This window comes from Rhinolophus hipposideros (genome assembly GCF_964194185.1).
Source record: "Rhinolophus hipposideros genome assembly, chromosome: 9".
NCBI lineage: Eukaryota > Metazoa > Chordata > Mammalia > Chiroptera > Rhinolophidae > Rhinolophus > Rhinolophus hipposideros.
In genome coordinates this window covers 29,761,450-29,780,692 of record NC_138055.1, presented here as the reverse complement: position 1 = coordinate 29,780,692, position 19,243 = coordinate 29,761,450, and the positions used below count along the sequence as shown (strand labels likewise).

At 41.7% G+C, this 19,243-nt stretch overlaps 1 protein-coding gene across 8 annotated transcripts in view; it reads right to left on the bottom strand.

Annotated features, from left to right (window-relative positions):
- Positions 1 to 5,757: 5,757 nt before the first annotated feature.
- Positions 5,758 to 19,243, bottom strand: part of PTPRO (protein tyrosine phosphatase receptor type O) — a 207,306-nt gene continuing 193,820 nt past the window's right edge. For all 8 annotated transcript variants that reach the window (XM_081061383.1, XM_081061384.1, XM_081061386.1 and 5 more), the window contains 4 exons: positions 18,130 to 18,284; positions 12,977 to 13,112; positions 8,269 to 8,389; positions 5,758 to 6,995 (listed from right to left, as the gene is read on the bottom strand). In XM_081061383.1, the coding sequence (XP_080917509.1) occupies positions 8,285 to 8,389; positions 12,977 to 13,112; positions 18,130 to 18,284 (396 nt within the window). In that variant the 3' untranslated portion in view covers positions 5,758 to 6,995; positions 8,269 to 8,284. The remainder of the gene's footprint in view (positions 6,996 to 8,268; positions 8,390 to 12,976; positions 13,113 to 18,129; positions 18,285 to 19,243) is intronic.

Genomic DNA, 19,243 nt, shown 5'->3' with positions numbered 1-19,243 from the left:
TTATGAACAAGGAAACTGGCTCACAGAGGGATTAGGTGATTGTCACAGGGGGAGCCAGCTCATTCTAAGCCTCTTTTCTTAACTCTACCCAGGCATACTTACATATTGCCATTTGTACACATTGGCTTGTTTGTCTTTGAAGAAGTAGGCTGCTTGTCAGACATAGTTTTAGTGCAACAAATTTGCACAGATTGCCTGTACAAGTGCAGACATTTTCACTGAATATGAATCAGGCCCTGGTATTGCTTTGCTGGGAAACCCTCTAGTGTGGGTTATGTACATGGGATACAAAACACACACGTTGCTGGTGTACTTGGTAATGAGGATAGAAGCAGAAAGCCCGACCTGGGCACCCCAGGACTCTGATCTAGAGGGTCAGCTCCTGCTTTGACACTATATTCCTATGCTGTGACACAAGAGTTCACACAGGGTCACAAACTACACCTCCTTTCTAGTCCAAGGTCTGTGTGACTGTGTGTTTGGAGGGGGGTGGGGATTGGTGTCACCCTGGGGAAACTGAGCCAGCCCAGCTCAGGAACCAGTTTCAGATGCTCTTATCAAATTGAAGAATTCCAAGATGGCCCTTGGAGACTGTGAGAGGTTTGCTTGTACTGGGGAGCCATGTAACATAAGTTATTCCAGGTATTGTTTCAGCCCCTTACAAGGGCCTTTTTTATCTTCTTGAAGCCCTATGAATAAGCTACCATCACTGTGTCCATTTCAAAGATGAGAAGACTGAGTCAAGTGCAGAGGCTTAGCTCAATTCTTTCTCCATCCACAGTCCCTATTTCTAAACTCCATTCTGCTCTCCTGCTGGGCCCTGTGCTGTACTGCTGCCCAAGTTCAATGGTTACAGGAAGATGCAATCTAGTTTGGTTTTGAACATGAAGGAACCTTTCCAAGACTATTCTGTTTTGTATTTGTAAAGGCAGTAGCAGTTGCAGTTAACTTTTCCTACTTCAAACAGCCCTTTGGACTTTCTGATGTTCTTAGAACTGCACAAAACTATTTTGTGTCAGCTAGCTTTGAACTCCTATCCGCTGCCCTGGAACTCACGGTGACACATACAAGGCAAAGGCTTGCTTAGCATTGCCCACCTGCCAAGCCTCATGGCCTCTTGTACGATTGGGCTTTTGTTGATGTGAAACACTGTGGCGCCTATTGTTCACAGGAATCCAGGATTCTGAGTCAGAGCCAATAGCCTCCTATTGGCTATTGTTTAGCATGTTACGGCTAAAACATGCTAGTGGGTTTCCTAAGTAATGGTCTTGTTATGGAGTTTGGAAAGGAGTAACAGAGAGAAAGAGAGAGAGAGATCTGACTTGGAGGAACTCCACGTCTAAAGAAGAATGCCTATGTTTTCATAGAAAAGATTATTTATGAAAAGAACCATCATTGTCCTGTGGCCTTTTCCTGAGTCCTTGTTTGCGTTGTGGGTTAACCTTGCTCTGATCTGTTTCATCTTTAACCTGTCTTCTGGGAATTGTATTGAGTAGTCACACACCACCGCCCTGAAAAACTCCGATTGTAACCGAGATGGAACAGGGTTGTTTAGGTTGTCCTTGTGCTGCCATATTAGTCAAGGGCAGGTTCACTGTCAGAGCTGATGATACACAAATCTCTGTGTCAACACGACATTAAGTTGTTACTTGATGACGTCATGGGCCAATCAGTGCAGGTAGGTATTTCTCCTCCAGGTGGTGATTCACAGACCCAGGCCCCTTCCAGCTGTTTGGCCCCACCATCACTGTCGGGGGTTGGAGGGGAGGAAAGATAAATGAAAAGTTGCTCCTGAGTGATTTCATGGACCAGGGGCTAGGGAGTGAACTCTGTTACTTTTGTGCACCTTCCTTTTGCCAGAAGTGACAGCAAGTGGCTGGGAAATGTGCCCCCCTGTGCTCTGTTACATTTGCAGAAAATCTCATTGACGTCTGCTGAGTAACACAAGAGCTGGAGTGATCTGGGGAGGCACGGAAAGAAGTTGTCACTTTGGAGACAGCCAGGAGGAAAAGTTTTCAGGAGGCAGGGTTGGAGGTTTGGACATCCACGTGGGCCCCAATGACAGAGGGCGTGGGTGTTTTGTGAATGTTTGCTGAATGCAGGAACAAGTGTACATCATTAGTATTCTTTAATGTGACTCCAGAATGTTTAATACTTTAATATGGCAGTAGAGTCTTTCTTGACACATCACCTGGTCTTCTCTTGGGCTGCGTACACTGGATATTTTATGTATTTCTGTCATAGCATCTGCAACACTTGGTTGTCCTTAGTTTCCCTTACAATTTCCGCTACTGGGATGTCAATGCCTTGATGCAGGGACCTTGTTTCATCTATCCTCATAGCCCCAGCCCCTTCCATAGGGCCGTGGGATGTTAACAAATAAATGATTTCCTTAGAGGGTTAGAAATGTACTATTCTCACATCAATAAGTTACCCTCTATATTAAACACATAACCTAAAAAATATGAAGCTATTTTTTCTATGTCACTTTATCAATAATAAATATGAGTGAGAAGCAGCATGCAGTGGTGTGGAAACAGGGCTTCTGGGCTGGACAGAACTGGGATCGAATCCTGCTTCTATCACTGTATACCCCAGTAGTTGTTATAATTTACTTCACCTAACTGCTTCTCCACTTCTTCACTGTTAAATGGGTGTTCTTAAGAAATTAAGGGAAAATGCACATAAACAACTTAGCATATTAGTAAACAAACCCACCACTACTCCAGTGGGTGTCAGGTATAAATGCCTAAGAGAGAAACCAGGCTCTGTTTAAAGCTCTGGACAGATTTAATTATTATGTTTCATGCCCTGGGTGGTAGCATGCACACGGTGCCTGCCCTTTTACCAAAATGGAGAAGTAGATTTTGGCGTCAGACCTATATCCATGAGAAGCATAGACTCATACATCCTTAAGGTTAGTGAGGTCCGAAGATGTATAAACAGAAGATGGAGATTCTTTCTGACAAATGAAGGTATGGGATGCCTCGTAAGGTGGCAAATCCACATGCTGGAAGTGTTCAGTAGAAAAGGATTAGCCATCTGCCAGGGAGGTGGCTGAGGAGGGTGCCGTTTTGGGTAGGAGAGTAGGCTAGCTTGGTGCTTCTCATCAAGGAAGAGGGACCAAGTCTTGGAAAAGATTTGACTCGTGTTTTCTTGGTCCTTCCAACAACAACACTATGATTCTATAACATAGGTTTTAAAATCAGCCTGTAGCACCATTTTTACTTAGCAGAGTGGGTAGGATATTGCAAGTGGTCAAGAACTCTTTCACCAGTTGATTGAGTCATTCAATCAACATGATTAGATAGATGAACATTTGTCAAATAAATGACTGACTGAATGAATGACTTCCTTTCCTCCAGGCTTCACAGCCCCATTTTTCCCAGATGTTGTTACTACCACTTGTTGTTTTCGACATCCCTCACGGTTCCAATGACTCTGTCCTGGACAACCTCCAATTTGTTAATGTCCCTCTTATAATACGAAGCCCAGAGCTAAACATTATACTCCATCTTTAATCGAGTGACCCACTAGGATCAGGCCTTGTGATAAGCGTCAGCTGAAACTGAAAACAAAAATCCTGCTGTTCTGGAAGGCGAGGTCTCAGAGATGTCATGGCTTAAGTTTCCTTCAAATGTATCCAAGAGGGGCTGTTAAAAACCAGGGGTAGAAGTTTGCAGTTTTCACATGTGTTATGTTTTTGTTGCTTTATAATCCCTTTGGCTGAAGTGGATGTTATGTTCAGTCCTGGGCATGGCCTCTGGACTCTGAGCCTGTGCCAAGCACCAGACTAGAGATCTGTGAGCTAGGAACCAAGCCAGCTCATTTGAAGCACATTACATCAGACATTCCCTGAGGTGGAGAGGAAGGCCTCCTTGCTAGAAAGCAGTGAGGATTTTGGCTCTTAGAGATTGGATTCAGTAACTTTAACCCCTTGGCTAAGGGCCAACTCTCTAGTGAGCAGCTATCATATGGTCTGCAAAAAAAATTCAGATGCAAAGCTTCCAGCCCCTGCTTTACATGTTAACACCACAGCCTTCTTTGAAAGATGCACAGCTTTGCGGGGCAGGGTCAGCGTTGAGAAAAAGAGAAACATTATAAAATCTGATTAAAGATTTTATGAGAGATTAAATAGGTTTCCTAAGAGATTTTTAAAAATCTTACATACTTTTCTAATTGTAAATTTTATTGGGGGTGGGGGCAATGCTGACTTTGTAGTGGAAAATTGTAAACCCTGAATTAGAATGCTACCCCCCCAAAATGTTGTCATCCATCACTTTCTTTGCTTTTCAAGTTAAATAAAATCATGTGATATGCAGTGATGGATATATTGGTGTTAAGTATTAAATTTATAAATTGGACCCTAATGGAAGTTTTTCAATTAACTTTAGAAATTGACTTTGTACTATATACGGAGCCTTCTGCACCATTTAGGCTATTATGAACTGCCTGTGCTAATGCCTCTGTGTTCAGTAAAAGACACTATTGAGATGATTTTAAAAATGAATCAATAATACAGAGACCCTGGCAGCTTCTCCTCTGAATGCTCAAAGTTGAGTCCTAGGGTAGAAATTAAGCTGGTTAGAGTGGCCTTATGGTCTGTGAAAGAACAACATACAAAGCACCTTTGAGTGAATTATTGTATCTGACTCAGCTTAGACCTACAAAACGTGGAGGTACTATTAAGTCTCTCCATAGACTTTTATTGCCTGAGACTCAGGAAAGATAATATCCAAAGTCATCTGTCCAGATTAAAACCCAAGTCTTCTGACAGACTGACACTTTTCCTATTATAAACTCACAAACTGAGCGGACCAGTGTACAAGTGAACAACGTCAGAGAGACTGAGGAGTAAGACCCTGAAGGAAGGACCCAGGAAAGTGCTTTAGTGTGACTTTCTGTAGTCTAAACTCTGAATCTTCCGTCCGAAGTCTGGCTACTTCATCTTCTCTTTTGGGAAAATCGATCTGGTACTATTTGATCCCTACCTTGCAGGGGTGCTCAAGAAAAACATGAAATATTTATGAAGTGCTTTAAGTTTCAGGGCAAGTAATATTCCAGTCTAAGAATATTGGAAATGTATTCTGGCATACCCATGGATCTTATCGGCTCATCCAAGGCTGCACACTACCCTCCTGACCTGTGCAAGTGTGAAAATCTAAGAACGTCACCTTTCTTTTGCCTGTGTGTGCTCCTGAGAATGGAGTGACACATTGGTAACATGGGCAAGATGGGAAATAAAGGGCTGGGAGTGAGAAGAGGAGGGGGCAGCAGTGAGGTGAGAAGAGGAGGTAGGGGAGGTGAATAAAACTGACGATGCCTGAGGAGCCCAAGCTGTTAACCTGCAGGCTGTGGGTATCCTCTGCCATTCCTGCAAGGGGAACCTGAGACTCACTGGCCAGGACTTGCAAAGAACTGTGCCAAGGTCTGCGGTGGCCAGCTCTTCTCAGTGACGAGAGACAGTGGGGTGCAGAGCTGTTCACTTGGCATCCTTTACCATTACTAAGGTCACCAATAAAATATTAAACTGATCCTATGGACATGGCTTCATGAAGATGATCAGGAATGGAGGGAAGCCAGGGCAATGGGCAGCGATCAGATATACAGAGGGGAGCAGAGGCTTCTGAAGCACATGACAGCCACATTGCCACAGGGAAGCAGCCAGCTTGTGTTTGCTCTCAACTCAAAACGTTTTCCTTTGTATATCCATTCCATCACTTCTTATTTCTCAGGAAGGGACACAAAGTAACAGGCTTCAAGGTGCCATCAATATCCATTTTGACAGCATTCATGTCACAATACACAATCATGTACTGTAATTATACAAAATCTAAAGAATAGAATACAATGTTACTAGTTACACTGGCTAAAATGAAACTGACAACCAAAACACAAAAACAAAAGCAAAAACAAAAAGAAATTTCTGTTGAAATTTACAGACACTTGACAATAAAAAAAGAAAGAAAAATAGCCAAATAATTATCCTAGCATGCTGCAGTTCACTGCCGTAACTTCACAAATTCCCAGCTCTTTAGGGGAACGAAAGTGTATTTTCACAGCCTAAAACACAGCCTATATAGTTCTCAAACAAATAGTTTTCGCAGGTATGCAGGTCAACAGAAAGAGGAATGCAAAGTCTGGGCAACAACTGCTGGGCTCAGACAGCAGTGGAATCTGAAGAATCAGACTTCAAACTCTCTGAACAAGATCTGGTTTGTTGAAAAAGAACCTGGACGGTGACATTAGTCCAAGAGGGCCAAAGAAGAAACACTCAACTGTTAATAAAGAAGAAAATCATCAAAAACTAGAACAATTAAGACTTAAATTTTTTTCTACTCTACTTTGAAGCTGAAGGACGGCTTCTCATATTTGGAAAAGATAAGGTGTTTGATCTGTGGGTAGAACCCCTCTCTCTTTCCCCACCCACCCTCCCTACGCTGGAGCCAATAACTAAATGCTGGAGAACAGATATTTCTGGTTCAATATTCTTTAAGTAGAATTACCATTTCTTCATATGTGGCCATGCCCCTGTTTAACAATGACGTATAACTTTATACTAACCATGCCTATTCCTTCCTGGGCTATGGGCTGGATCAACTGTATAGGCAGAAAACAACTCAACTTTTCTGATAAAATCACATACATACAAAAATTATTGCACTTAAAAAGAACAACAACAACAACAAAATACTCAGCCCAACCAGCAAAGGGCCAATAAAACTCTTCGGAAGGGGCTGTGCTTCCTGCCCTTTGCAGAGTGCCTGGACCTTTCTGGTGTTCAGTTGGATTTGGTCCGTTATAAAATGTCCAGCAGCGAAAGAATCCAAAAGACACTGTAGGCTCTTTAAGGCTAAGTCTTCCTGGTGCTTCTATGAGATAAATTATCTCCTTGGCCACATATTACAAAGCAGGGGCACCTTTTAGCAAAATAGCTAGCAGGACCCCCAAAAGACTCAGGAAGCAAGGGAGTATGGGTGCACAGGTGTCCTGTCCTGTGAATAAGAGAGAGAGAGAGACAATAAGCAGCGTGGGAAGGCAAAGCCACACATCAACAGCCCCGAGGCTAGAAGTACAGACTGACTCCACCCTGACTCCACCAGTAGCTTTCATTACATTCATTACAGCCAAGGTGGATGTGGGTTTATCTGCGCATCTTACTCTCAGGAGGAAAGCAATTCCTCCTTTCTGTGGGTCTGAACGTCTTTCCTTCTACCTGCAGACTTGTCTCTCTTTCCTTATTTTTATCCTTCCTGCGTCCTCGTGATTTCTGTCTCTTGATGGATGGATGTAGAGGCACAATGCTGGTTCTATCCTACTACCCACTGGTCAATATGCTACTTCTTCCATATTTCTCCCACAATGCACCCCTCTCCTCTCACCACCGTCAATGGTCTTTCCCCCTCAGTATATTCAGATACATTCCACACTATTTACTGAGTTGAATGAGCAGTTAATTGTTACTTCAGCCAAGAGTATTTATACCTCCAGAATCTGATATTCTAGTCAAAATTTGAGCACATGGCATTGAATATGTTACTAATGTTCCCATGAAATTCTCAAGTAAATGCTCAAGGCATTTCTAGATTCTGCTACTCTGAACTTCTATCAATATTTCATTCTTTGGGATGTTGACTTTAGCTCATGTCTTCTTTGCAACCCCTTTATGACCCTTTATAAGCAATACAATATTTGCACAAAGTATCTACAGAGGGTGCCAAAAAATGTATACACATTTTAAGAAAGGAAATAACTATTAAAATTGTAATACTCAATACATACCAATAACAAAAGATGAATACAAGTCACATTTGACTTCTGCAATAACAAGAGATGCTCAAAGTGGTTACCATCATCATCCAGACACTTCTGATTACAGCGAACTACTGTTTGAGTAATGTTAACCAAAGTGTCCACTTGTATACCTTTTTTTGGCACCCCCAGTAGATAAATAGGGTGGATGGTAATATCCTGATGTTGCAGGCACAGAGCCAATATCAGAATAAGTTAAGGTTCAGGGTAGAAGGAATGAAGATCAAATCATCATGAGCTACCAAAACTCCTTCATGTCACAACCACCAACCAAGGCGCCCTGAAGCTCTCAAGATCTGCTACGGTATTTGTCTCTTTCTGTGCCCATCTCCCTGTGACCACCTCTGCGGGATCAGAGTTAGTACAAATGGATTCTGTTCCCTTTTTTGTGTGTCCCATCATATCCCCTCCCATTGTTCAAAAACTGCACCCCATGATGGGCTCTTCCCTACTTACTGCTCTAGATTCCGAACTAGGACTTGCTAACATTCTCATAGATGACGTCACTGATGCAGAGCTGCTTCCTTTTCTTCATCCACATCAGTTGCACACACTGGTGGATAAAAATGTACTGCTCCTGGAGCAAAAGACCAAATTAGGTTTCAGAGCAAGATATTTTTTGAACAAATATATGCAAAGATACACTATTTTAATATGGTGACAGTATTAAATATAATGATCTGATGTCAAAGAAAATAATTTTCATTATTATGAGATAATTTAATAGCTAGGAGATCCAACTGTAAAAATGTTTTGAATAAGAATAGAGCTTAGACCATCATTACTTAATACTAAAGGCAATGAACATTCAATCTATAAATCATGGGGCTTTTACATATTAAAAAAAAAAAGTCTGTCACTTCATCATACTTCAAAATAAATTCCAGGAAGTTAAATGAATTAAGCCATAAAAACAAAAAGGCAAATATAGGTTAATTCCTCTCTGATTAAGAAAGGATTTTCTAAACTTCGAAACAATGTAATAAATTACAAATAAAAAATTCAAACTACTATATGTAAAAAAAAAAGTGAAAAGACTAAAATAAAGGGCAAACCAGAAACTGGTAGGGAAGAATATTTTGTAGAATTATGACAAAATGTTGATACTTTTATTTTCGTTTAAAATTCATTCGAAGCAGTAATGTGCACACTTAAATTATATAAATAAAAAACAACCACTAACCCAAATATTCCTGGAATGCATTGACTGTGTCTTTTTTATTCATAATGCCTAGCACTTAATTTGTGCTTATTAAATGTTTTTTGAAGGAAACTGAGGAAATATTAAAACATATGGGAAAAGGGCCAAGTAATCATAAATGTAAATTGAAACATTTTTTTTCTTATAAAGTGAGCAAAGCTAAAGGAAAAAAGTAAAATTCAATAATGACTTGAGTTTTCTGAAGCAATCATTTTTTTAGCTGTCATTGGTAGAAGTATAATAAATAAAGTGCTAATAAATGACACTGTGGACACAGATAATCATAAAAAAGTGGAAAAGAATACAATTTAATATCCTATAAAAAGAAGAATGGTTTAAGTGATCAATGGCATATCTATAATAAAAAACTATTCAGTCTTTTAAATGAGATTTATGTAGTTTTGGGCAATTTGGGATAATACACATAGCAAAATTCTTAAGTAAAAAAATTAGAATTTAAAGTTAGCATATATGTGTATAGAATACGAGCATAATTATGTTAAAGTTATAATTGAAGGAAGGCTTAGATGACATATGCCGAAATATTGAGAGTAGCTATCTTTGTACCATAAAATCAAGGTAACTTCATGATTCTTTCTCCTTTGTTATATCTCAGACTTCTCTATAAGTAATACCATTAGAAATAACCTTTAAGTAAGAAGCAGTCAAGATATCCATAGGAACTAAATGAACATTTTGCATGCCACCTTTATACAAAGGATAAGGTTAATACTTCAAAACTTACTGGGTTGATTCCTAAGCATAACCTATATTTTTCAACAAGATTTAGAGAAAAGATGTGCCCTTATTTTGTGATAGTATAACATCAATAATGAGCTACCCCTTCTTATCACACATCACTCCATTGTTTCCTGTATTTTGTCAGATAAGGCCTGAGATGGCCTGGTTTCTCAACCCAGAACTACTCAGTGGCCAAACTCTGTGTCAAAAAGCAAAAAAAAAAATGTAGGGAGACCACAGGAAGAGTAAATAAAGACTATTTGCGGACAGGTCCCTGAGAGGTCCTGAGCTATCCAACCTGCCCATCAGGAGGAGGAGCTACTCAAAGCAAATCCCTAACTGACCTCCAGGGAAAGCCTATTAGAGGAAAATCAAACAAAACATTTTCTAAAAATAGAAGACAGCCCCAGAGAGGCGAAGCACTTTATGGTTTCAAAGCACTTAACTAGATTTTATCATTTCATGTAACGTGTATTTTACCGCAGTTATGAACATTGTCATTCACATTTTACAGATGAGGAATGGCAGCTTTGAGAGGCAAAGTGAGTTGTACGGTGGCCACGCTGGGACCCAGGCCTTCTCCTAGGGTCTGGTCTGACGACACCTACTTTCTCTGACTACCCTTTGCTGCTCTTGTGGACCAGCCCATAAGGGGGATCTGATCAGGTGAGAAACGGGAAGAGAGCACATTAAAAACAACTTGTGCAGCTGGTTGCAACGATATAAAATGTGCATCTTAGGACATGACCAATTTAATCAGTTCTATTTTTATTTTTTTATTTGTATTTTTTGGGGGGGAGAATGGGGTCTCCATGAGCCTGAGTGAGGCTAAGCATCTTATCCTTGTCCCAGAGGACTGGAAGCACTTAACCTTTCCGCCCATTTTTAGAGGGGCTTTGGGTGGTGGAATCCAGCTGACGGGCAGTAAGGAAAAGGTAGGAAAATTAGAAACCAGCCATGGGAAGAAACCTGGTACACAATACACAAATGGTTGATATATACACTCGTATATAGAGTCAGAAATCAGCTGGAGAATCATTCTGACCTCTTGAAAATCATTAGTGTCAAAGGGGTACTCTGGGATGATGAGGCTGAAGCAAACGGTTTACTCTGCTCTTTACTTATTAATATCAGTAAAGCAGAAGACAGCAGGACTGGCACGTGAATGGGCTCAAAGAGGTTGTTTAGAAAATCCTAACATTCAATATACAAGTTGTATCACGAAATGTCTAACAACAAAGGAAAACAAAGGTAAATGGACAAGATGTTCCAGACATAAATAAATAACTCAAATTACAGAACATCCACTGTAAAATCCTGAGGGAACTCAAGAGTGAAGCTCAAAGATTGGGAAAACTACTAGTAAACTGTGGTGACCTTGCCCCTTTTGCTGACTTTTACTTTTCCCACGAGAGTTCAGAGAAGGGATATGGTACTTTAAAAAGGCTGTTTCCCTGGACATGTCAACCTAAAATGCTGCTATAAACAAAGAAGTCAAACAACCAAAATTTGACGCAAGAAAGTTAGGGAGAAAACAACATTTTTGTCAGCTTTGCAGAGAAGTACATGGTGGCTATTCTAGTTCTGTGATTACCACACCTGAAGAAAGATTGCGGCACTGAATTGGATGAAGGGTCTGCCATGTGAAGGTAGTATTTAAAAAGGGATTAAGATTCTGTATTGGGAAAATCAAAAGCAAACAGGCTATAATCAAAGTCTATAAAGTTATAAAAGGTATAAATTAAGTCAATGTGGCAATTTATCAAATCCAAAATGCTTAAAATAAAGAGTGGCCCTTTGAAGGTTGCGGATTAATATATATAATGGGGAGTTTTAATCACATATTAGGATATAAATTTATGGAAGTGAAAGCCAAAAATATGGACCGATTCATAAAGCACTGTTTAATCATTAGGTAGTGGGCTTCTCTGGGAAAGTAGGCCATTTTAAACGTATAAGAAGGCAATGTCCACTGCAGTAAATTACAAGGCAGCAGAACTGGGAAGTGAGTGGGCTAAGGAAGTGAGGACACAAATACATGACTTACATCCTAATCAACCATGAGACATCTAAATGTGGATGAATTACTCTTTCCAAAGTGGTATGATCCTGCTTTGGCTCAGAAATAAACACACTAGAACGTCTGTGCCAAGACTTGATCAGATGAGAATGAGGAGGCAGGATAGAAAAGTCAAAAGTGCCTAAAGGAGAAACCTCAGAAGCATTGAGACAGAAGCCATTCCTGCAGCCTTTTTGAGTTATACTGACATCTAGTGGTGCTTCATAGAAAAAGCATGAGGAAGACCAAAGCAGCTTTTAATCTCTTAGAACTTTAGTAACAGGTCAGGTCAAGCTGTGTTTCACTCTGTTCCTCCCACACATACTCCTTGAAAAAAAAAAGGGGATTATCGTATGCCTGAAGCTAAGAAACCACGAGTATGGCTGGGTGACTAGGATTATGAACAAGCTATTGTGCTTAGGTTTTGGGGCCCACACAGGTACACACACACTGCTGCCCTGAGGCGGTGTGATGTTGTCTGCTGCCACCGGCCCAGGCTGCCACTCCAGCCTGAGTACATTCTGAGATTTCAAGAAGGAAGGAGAGGACTTGGGAGAAGAGGAGGAAGAAGGAGCACATAACACGGCTGGATATTTCTGGGGATGCTCCCATGTTGTTATAATGTTAAGTACATAAATTTAGATCGAGAGAACTGTCAGTGCTGGTAGGTTGGGGGCTGGAAAGTCTTAAATCATAAAGAGAACAGAAAGCATAAATCCAACCCGTGATCATCACCTAAAGTGAATTGGGGCAGAGTATCACACGAAGGACAAACTAATGACAAATTTTGAATCAAATACAGCATTTAACATTAACTCCACAGGCTGCACTTGGTGGCATCTCCCAGAATGGCTGTTACCTGCACCAAACTTTCATTCTGTTCAAAGAGGTTTTATTCCATTATAGATATATCTATGTGCTTCTCAACTACTAAAGGGCATATGACGCTAGTAACAGTGCAAGTAGTATACAGTGAATAGATGTCTAGAAGCTAATATCTATTTCTTTTATACCTTGAAGCAGTTTGAACATGCACAAGAAGAAGCTGGGGATAGCAGATACACAAAAGTTTTAAGGCAATTGTTTTGAAACATTAGATGGAATAATGGGACGGTTTTCCAGTCAAGGACAAATTTAAAGATACATGCTGATGACATTCCTACCTCTGTCTGTACCATGGACATCCGGTATGACCGCATTTCTGACACCAGCCCTAAGATGTCAACAAACTCATGATCCCGAATGTGCTGCAAGAGCCTGTCCAGGGCGATGAATGTTCCTGTCCGGCCGACACCAGCGCTGCAAGAGTGTTCAGACAGTACATTACTCAGACAGTACTTCTGCACTGTGGAAAACAGATTGGTGATTTAAAAACACCCACTCAGGTAGTACCATTGAGAAAAACGAAGACTAAAGTCCTGGCAATATTTTCCACTTACCTGATTTTTTAAGTATGCAATTGTGGTGGGTGTGTCTTCTAATGGCATATTTCTGACTATCACTGCTATTTCCCTTAAAGAGGTTGTGGGTCTGCATGGCCTCGGCCAAAGCCTCCCCTGCTCTGTCTGGGGTTTTCTGCTTCCTGAGGAAAGTAATGATTCCATATGCAGGCAGCTGCCTTCAGGGAGCTGAGACACACACAATTCTAGTCTTCTGAGTAGTCTCAGAGGTAAGTCCTCACACCCAGCTCAGAAGTTGTGTTGAGAAGCCCACACCCTAGCTTTAGCTCCGAGACCATAGCAATTTGTGTGCCTTCCACCCTAGGTCAAATTTACCATCTCAGACTTTCCTTGCAGCACATCTGTCCTTCTAGTGAATTCTGGGCCTGCTTCAATCTCCCAGTGATCTTTTAGGTAGTTACTTCAAAATCAAATTTTAATATTTGGACTCAGTCTCCAAATCCCAGTGTTCAGAGAATAAAGGGCAGTGGAGTGATTTGCACTGACCAATAGCCCACCACAGTTTTACATGTTAAAGTCAACTTTGCTTTTCTTCCGATCACTCATAGATTGAAGTGCCAAGTGGTTCCAAACTCTGAATTACTCGTATGATGAAATGTGAGGAAAAAGGAAGTAAAAACTAATTTATATGCAGAATTTGCTGTGAGAGAAATCCAACAGTAAAGGCCTGTAGTTCAAAACCCTAATTTGCTTTTCCTACTGGACAACTCTTTTCTCCTAGAACTTATCTTCTTGGATAAAATGTCCTGCCCCTGGGTGAACACCTGTAAAGTCACATCCAGAACAGTACCTGCTACCTACTGTGAAAGGAACCATTAGTTTGACCACGTGGTTGAGCAGCTTTATTTTCTGCTCTTGGAAGGAACTGTGTGATACTAGATAATTTCATCAGGTGAAGCAAATTTTTAACCTGTGAAGGCCTAAGGTGGACTGACAGCAAGGATACTCCTCCCTGATCAGAAAGTTGACAGCGTATACAGCATTTTTCTTTCCAGGGAGACACATGCTTCTCTCCCTCTCTCTTCCATCAGTGGACACCCAGACCGCCCCCACACCTTGGCCATTGTAAACAATGCTGCAATGAACATATGGATACACATGTCCCCTCGAATTAGTATTTTGAATTTTCTTCGGGTAAATACACTGAAATGGGATTACTGGGTCCTTCACTGTCTCTTATAGACTTTATTTTAAAGTTTATTTTGTCTGGTGTAAGTATTGCTACCCCAAGTTATTTTGTTTTTGATTTCCATTTTCATGAAATATCTTTTTCCATCCCTTTACTTTCTGTTTGTGTGTGTCTTTCAATCTGAAGTGAGTCTCTTGCAGGCAGCACATGTATGGGTCTTGTTTTGTTATCCATTCAGCCCTCCTAAGTCTTTTGATTGGAGCATTTAATCCACTTACATTGAAACTCATTTTTGATAGATAGGTAGCTATTGCCATTTTATTATTTATAATTTTGATTTTTTTTTTCCATCTTAAAGAAGAACCTCTAACATTTCTTGTAATACTGGTTTGGTGGTGGTGAACTCCTTAGCTTTTCCTTGTCTGGGAAGTGCTTTATCCATCCTTGGATTCTAAATGATATCTTTGCTGGGTCAGGTAATCTTGGTTGCAGGTCCTTGCTTTTCATCACATTGAATATTTTGTGTCAATCCCTTCTGGCCTGCAAATTTTCTGTTGACAATGTTACAGGAGCTCCCTGTTAAGTTATTAGTTGCCTTTCTCTTGCTGCTTTTAGGATTCTCTTTGTCTTTAACCTTTGCCATTTTAATTATAATGTGTCTAGGTGTGGGCCTGTTTGGATTCATCCTGTATGGACTCTCTATGCTTTCTGGACTTGTATGTCTATTTCCTTTGCCATGTCAGGAGAGTTTTCAGTTATTATTTCTTCAAATAGGTTCTCAATCTCTTGTTTTTTCTTTTCTTTTACCCCTGATTGAATGTGTTACACTTGATGTTGTCCCAGAGGTCTCTTAAACTCTCCTCATTTTTTTTTTTTGATTCTTTTTTCTTTTTGCTGTTCCAATCAGGTCTTTTCTGCTCCCTTGCCTTCCAAATCACTGATTCGATCCTCTGCTTCATCTAGGTTGCTGGTGATTCCTGCTAGTGCATTCTTCTTTTCAGTTATTGTATTCTTCACTTTTGACTCGTTCTGTTTTTTATGGTTTCTATGTCCTATTTTAATGCTTGCTATCTGTTTGTGGAAATTCTCACTAAGTTCCTTGAGCATCCTTATAACCATTGTTTTAAACTCTGCTTCTGGTAGGTTGCTCGTCTCCACTTTGTTTAGTTCTTTTTCTGTGTTTTTCTCCTGTTCTTACATTTGGGATGAATTTCTTTGTTTCTTCATTTTGGCTGCCTCTGTGTGTTTGTTTCTATGTATTAGGTAGATCTGCTGTCTCCCAGTCCTGGCCGAGTGCCTTATGTAGTAGGTGTTCTGTTGGGCTCGGTGGCACAGTCTTCCTGGTCACCTGCTCTGGGTGTTTCAGGAGTGTTTCTTGTGTGGTTGCATGTGCTCTCCTGTTATAGTTGAGCCTTGATTGCTATTGGCACATTAGTTGGTGGGACTGACCCTCAGGCTGACTGGCTGTGGGATTTGATCATGTCCACAGCTTATGGGCTGCTGTGCAGGAGGCTTATCCCACTGAGTGATATTTGCCCCAATGGGCTCTTGTACCTGTTGAGACCAACCTCTGTATGTGCCACTTGTGGGACTAACTGGGCAGTCCTCTGTCGTGGTCTGAAGCAAATTTCCAAGTATGTTGGTTCTGGGGCCTCTTGGGAGTTCTCTGGTGCAGACCCAGGTCAGCCACTGCCTGTGACTAGCCTGAGGCTACCTGCTGGAAGCTACAAAGTGATCTGCAATTGTTTGCTGCCTGTGCTATCCCTGGAGGCACATGGGAGAGGCCACACTGTGAGCAAAGAATGGCTGCCACCGATACTAGGGCTGAAGTAACTCAGCAAAAAGCCAGGACACTTGGAGGTCTGCTGCCACCTGCTGGCTCCCTTAAGGGTCAGCCACTGATAGAGCCTCATGAGGTACTCAAGTGGACAAGGCAGAGTGTCAGGGACACTAGAAATGGGAAGAGTTGTGGTTACCAGGTTAATACTCTGGTTCGGTGCTGGTACTGAGCTTGGAATGACTCAGCAAAAGTCTGACAGCACACTGAGGCGGTTCGCTGCCCCCTTGAGGCCTGTGGACTCTGATAGTTTTTCAGTAAAGATTGCAATGCAGGAGTGGCTGGCTGCATGAACTGAAAGTGCCTCAGGCAGTGTGGGAGTTTGTTGAGGTGGGGTCCCAGCTAAGTCAGCAGGCAAAAGCAGCTGAGCTCACCAGATCAATCAGACCAATCAGATTCAGATTTGGCCTGTGGGGGCGGGCTCAACATAGGAAAGATGGCGCCTACCTGCTGGCTGCACAAGAGGAGGACGCCACACCATGAAAATGCTGACGGTCTTCGAATCCTCCTCCTGAAGCCACACACCTCAGTCTGCCCCCTGTCTGTCACTGAGGCCCCCTGAGTCACCGCCCCTCCGCTGGAGCCCAAGGTGAGTGCCTGCGAACAAGTGAATCTGTGTACAGGCTATGTTAGAGGACATCTGAGTTCTCACAGCTTTCTGTCACACCCCACAGTCGGAATTCTCACTCTTTTTCACAGTGAGGTGTTGTGGGGGCTCCTCTCCCACAATCAGTACTCTAGGCTGGAGAACCTGGTGTTGGGGGTTTCGGTCCCTGGCTCCTCTGGGGGGAAGCTCCATGGCTGAGATCTCTCTCCTGATTCTCAACTGCCACAGGGAAGTTTGGGGCTTGTTCCATGTCTCTGCCCCTCTTACCAATCTCGATGTGGCTTCTACTTTATACTTTTAATTATAGGAATTCTGTTTGGCTAGACTTCAGATGGTTTTCCAGGTTGATTGTTCTATAATTTAGTTGTAATTTTAATATGTTCACGAAAGGATGCAGGCACAGTGTTTATCTACTTCTCCATCTTGGATCTCCTATCTTTAATTTACCCTTATATTTGGTCATGTTTTAAGCCACTCAGAGTCGTTGACAGGATAAGGTAATATCACATAGTGCTTAAAGGCATGGTCGTGGAGACTAGTGTGCCTGGATTTGAATCCCACCTCCTCCAAATCCCAGTCGCATGAATTTGTGTTAATCCCTTAACCTCTCTCCTCAGTTTTTTTTTTTTTTTAATTTGAAAATGGAAATAATAATATTGTGGGGACAGAACCCCAGAAAGCAGTTTCCAGGCTCTCGGCCTCACATAGAAAGGTGCTGGCTCAGGTAGTAAATGGCCATCAACTGTGATTGGATGGCCATCAGCTGTGGCTAGTTGGCCGTCAGCTGTAACCAGTGAGCCACTGGCCACTAATATAATGGCCGTGGCTATGCTAGCAGAAAAAATTGGGGCTAGCAAGAAAATGGTGGCTGGCAAGCACGGACTGCTGTTAGGATGGTGGGTTGCAGATTATGTAGATCCTGCTTCCTGTGTCTCCAGTCCAGCCGTCCGCGAGAATATATTGGTTTGACTCCCCTATCTATGGCTCCGTGGGTGTTTCTTTTTGGCCTCACCACATCCTGCGTTCTTATGTGGGGAGCGGGAGCAGAGACCCCGCAGGCCGCCCCACATGACAAATATCTATCTCATAGGCTGTAGGATATTAATAGCCATCTTATAAGTAAATCATGTATCTAGAAGACATCAGTTAATTATACATTTTTAAAAGTCATAAATTATTTAATTATGAATTGCATCTGATCAGGGGGTTATGAAATGATGGGCTGTTTCCTTTATGAAACAAAGCTCATGGTGCTGAACAGACAACGCATTTGGTTAGGTTACCTGCAGTGCACGACCATGGGGCCTTTGCTCTTAGTAGCTTGCTGTCGGACCACATGTACAAACTGTAGAATACTTTCTGCGGCATTTGCTGTAGGCACGCCGTGATCAGGCCATGCAGTGTAGTTAAAATGCATCACATCTTGCATCTCATCAGCCTTTAGGAGAAAAAGCCAAAACAAGCATTAATCTCTCAGTTCACTGTTAGGATGGTCCAGGCCTTCCACAGCAGCTCATTAATGACGTAAGAAGGTAAAGACACATTTTATTCCTGGTCTGTATAATTCCCTTTCCAGCTCTCAGCATTGTGTCTGGCACAATGCAGAACCTGAAAGAAAAAAAACAAAAAAAAACAACTAACTGTCTAAAGCTTCAAATAGCAAAATAAATAGGTGAATCCATGCCTCTGTATAGATAAGAGCTTAAGCAGATTAGGGTTTGCTTCCTGGCTCCACTATTTAGCAATTGCACCAGCTTTAGCCAATGAAGTAAATACTGTGGCAGGTACTGTTGGTGCTCCCTTGGGTCCACTTTGCCAGGCTGCTGCACCCTTTTCCCAGCTGCTGCCAGCAGCAAATGGCTATCTCCTTCTCCTCATGGTTGTGTTCCACCAAGGGGAGCCGCCTTGCCTAAGAGGTTGTGCTCTCCTGCTGAGCGCAGTCCACAGCTAACCAGTGACTGATACTGGAGTCATTTTGGTTGGCCAGAAAAGTTCATGAAAATGATCATTCTTTTCAAAGGCTAATGGCCAGCTTTGCACAAAGACTTGAACATTGTAGGACATATGTATGTACACACATTCGAGCACAGTTGATCTGAAAATGTATCCAACTAAACTACACAAGATGGTTCAAAAACAGGAAACACTTAAATTGACATTGGTCTTTCTGTCGCTGCAAGGCAGAAGTCTTAGTAGCAGGGTGATCCCTGTCAGCTGGACAGGGAACAAACACGTCAAGGGAACAGACGAGTTATTGTTTTTTGTCTCCATTTCTTACTCAGTTCCTGCCAAGTTTCAAGTAGTAGAAAACGAAAAATTGTGTGTTATGGTCATTTTTCTGCTTTTTGTTAAATGAGAAAACTTCTCGTTACATCTTATTTAGTCATTCCAAAATTT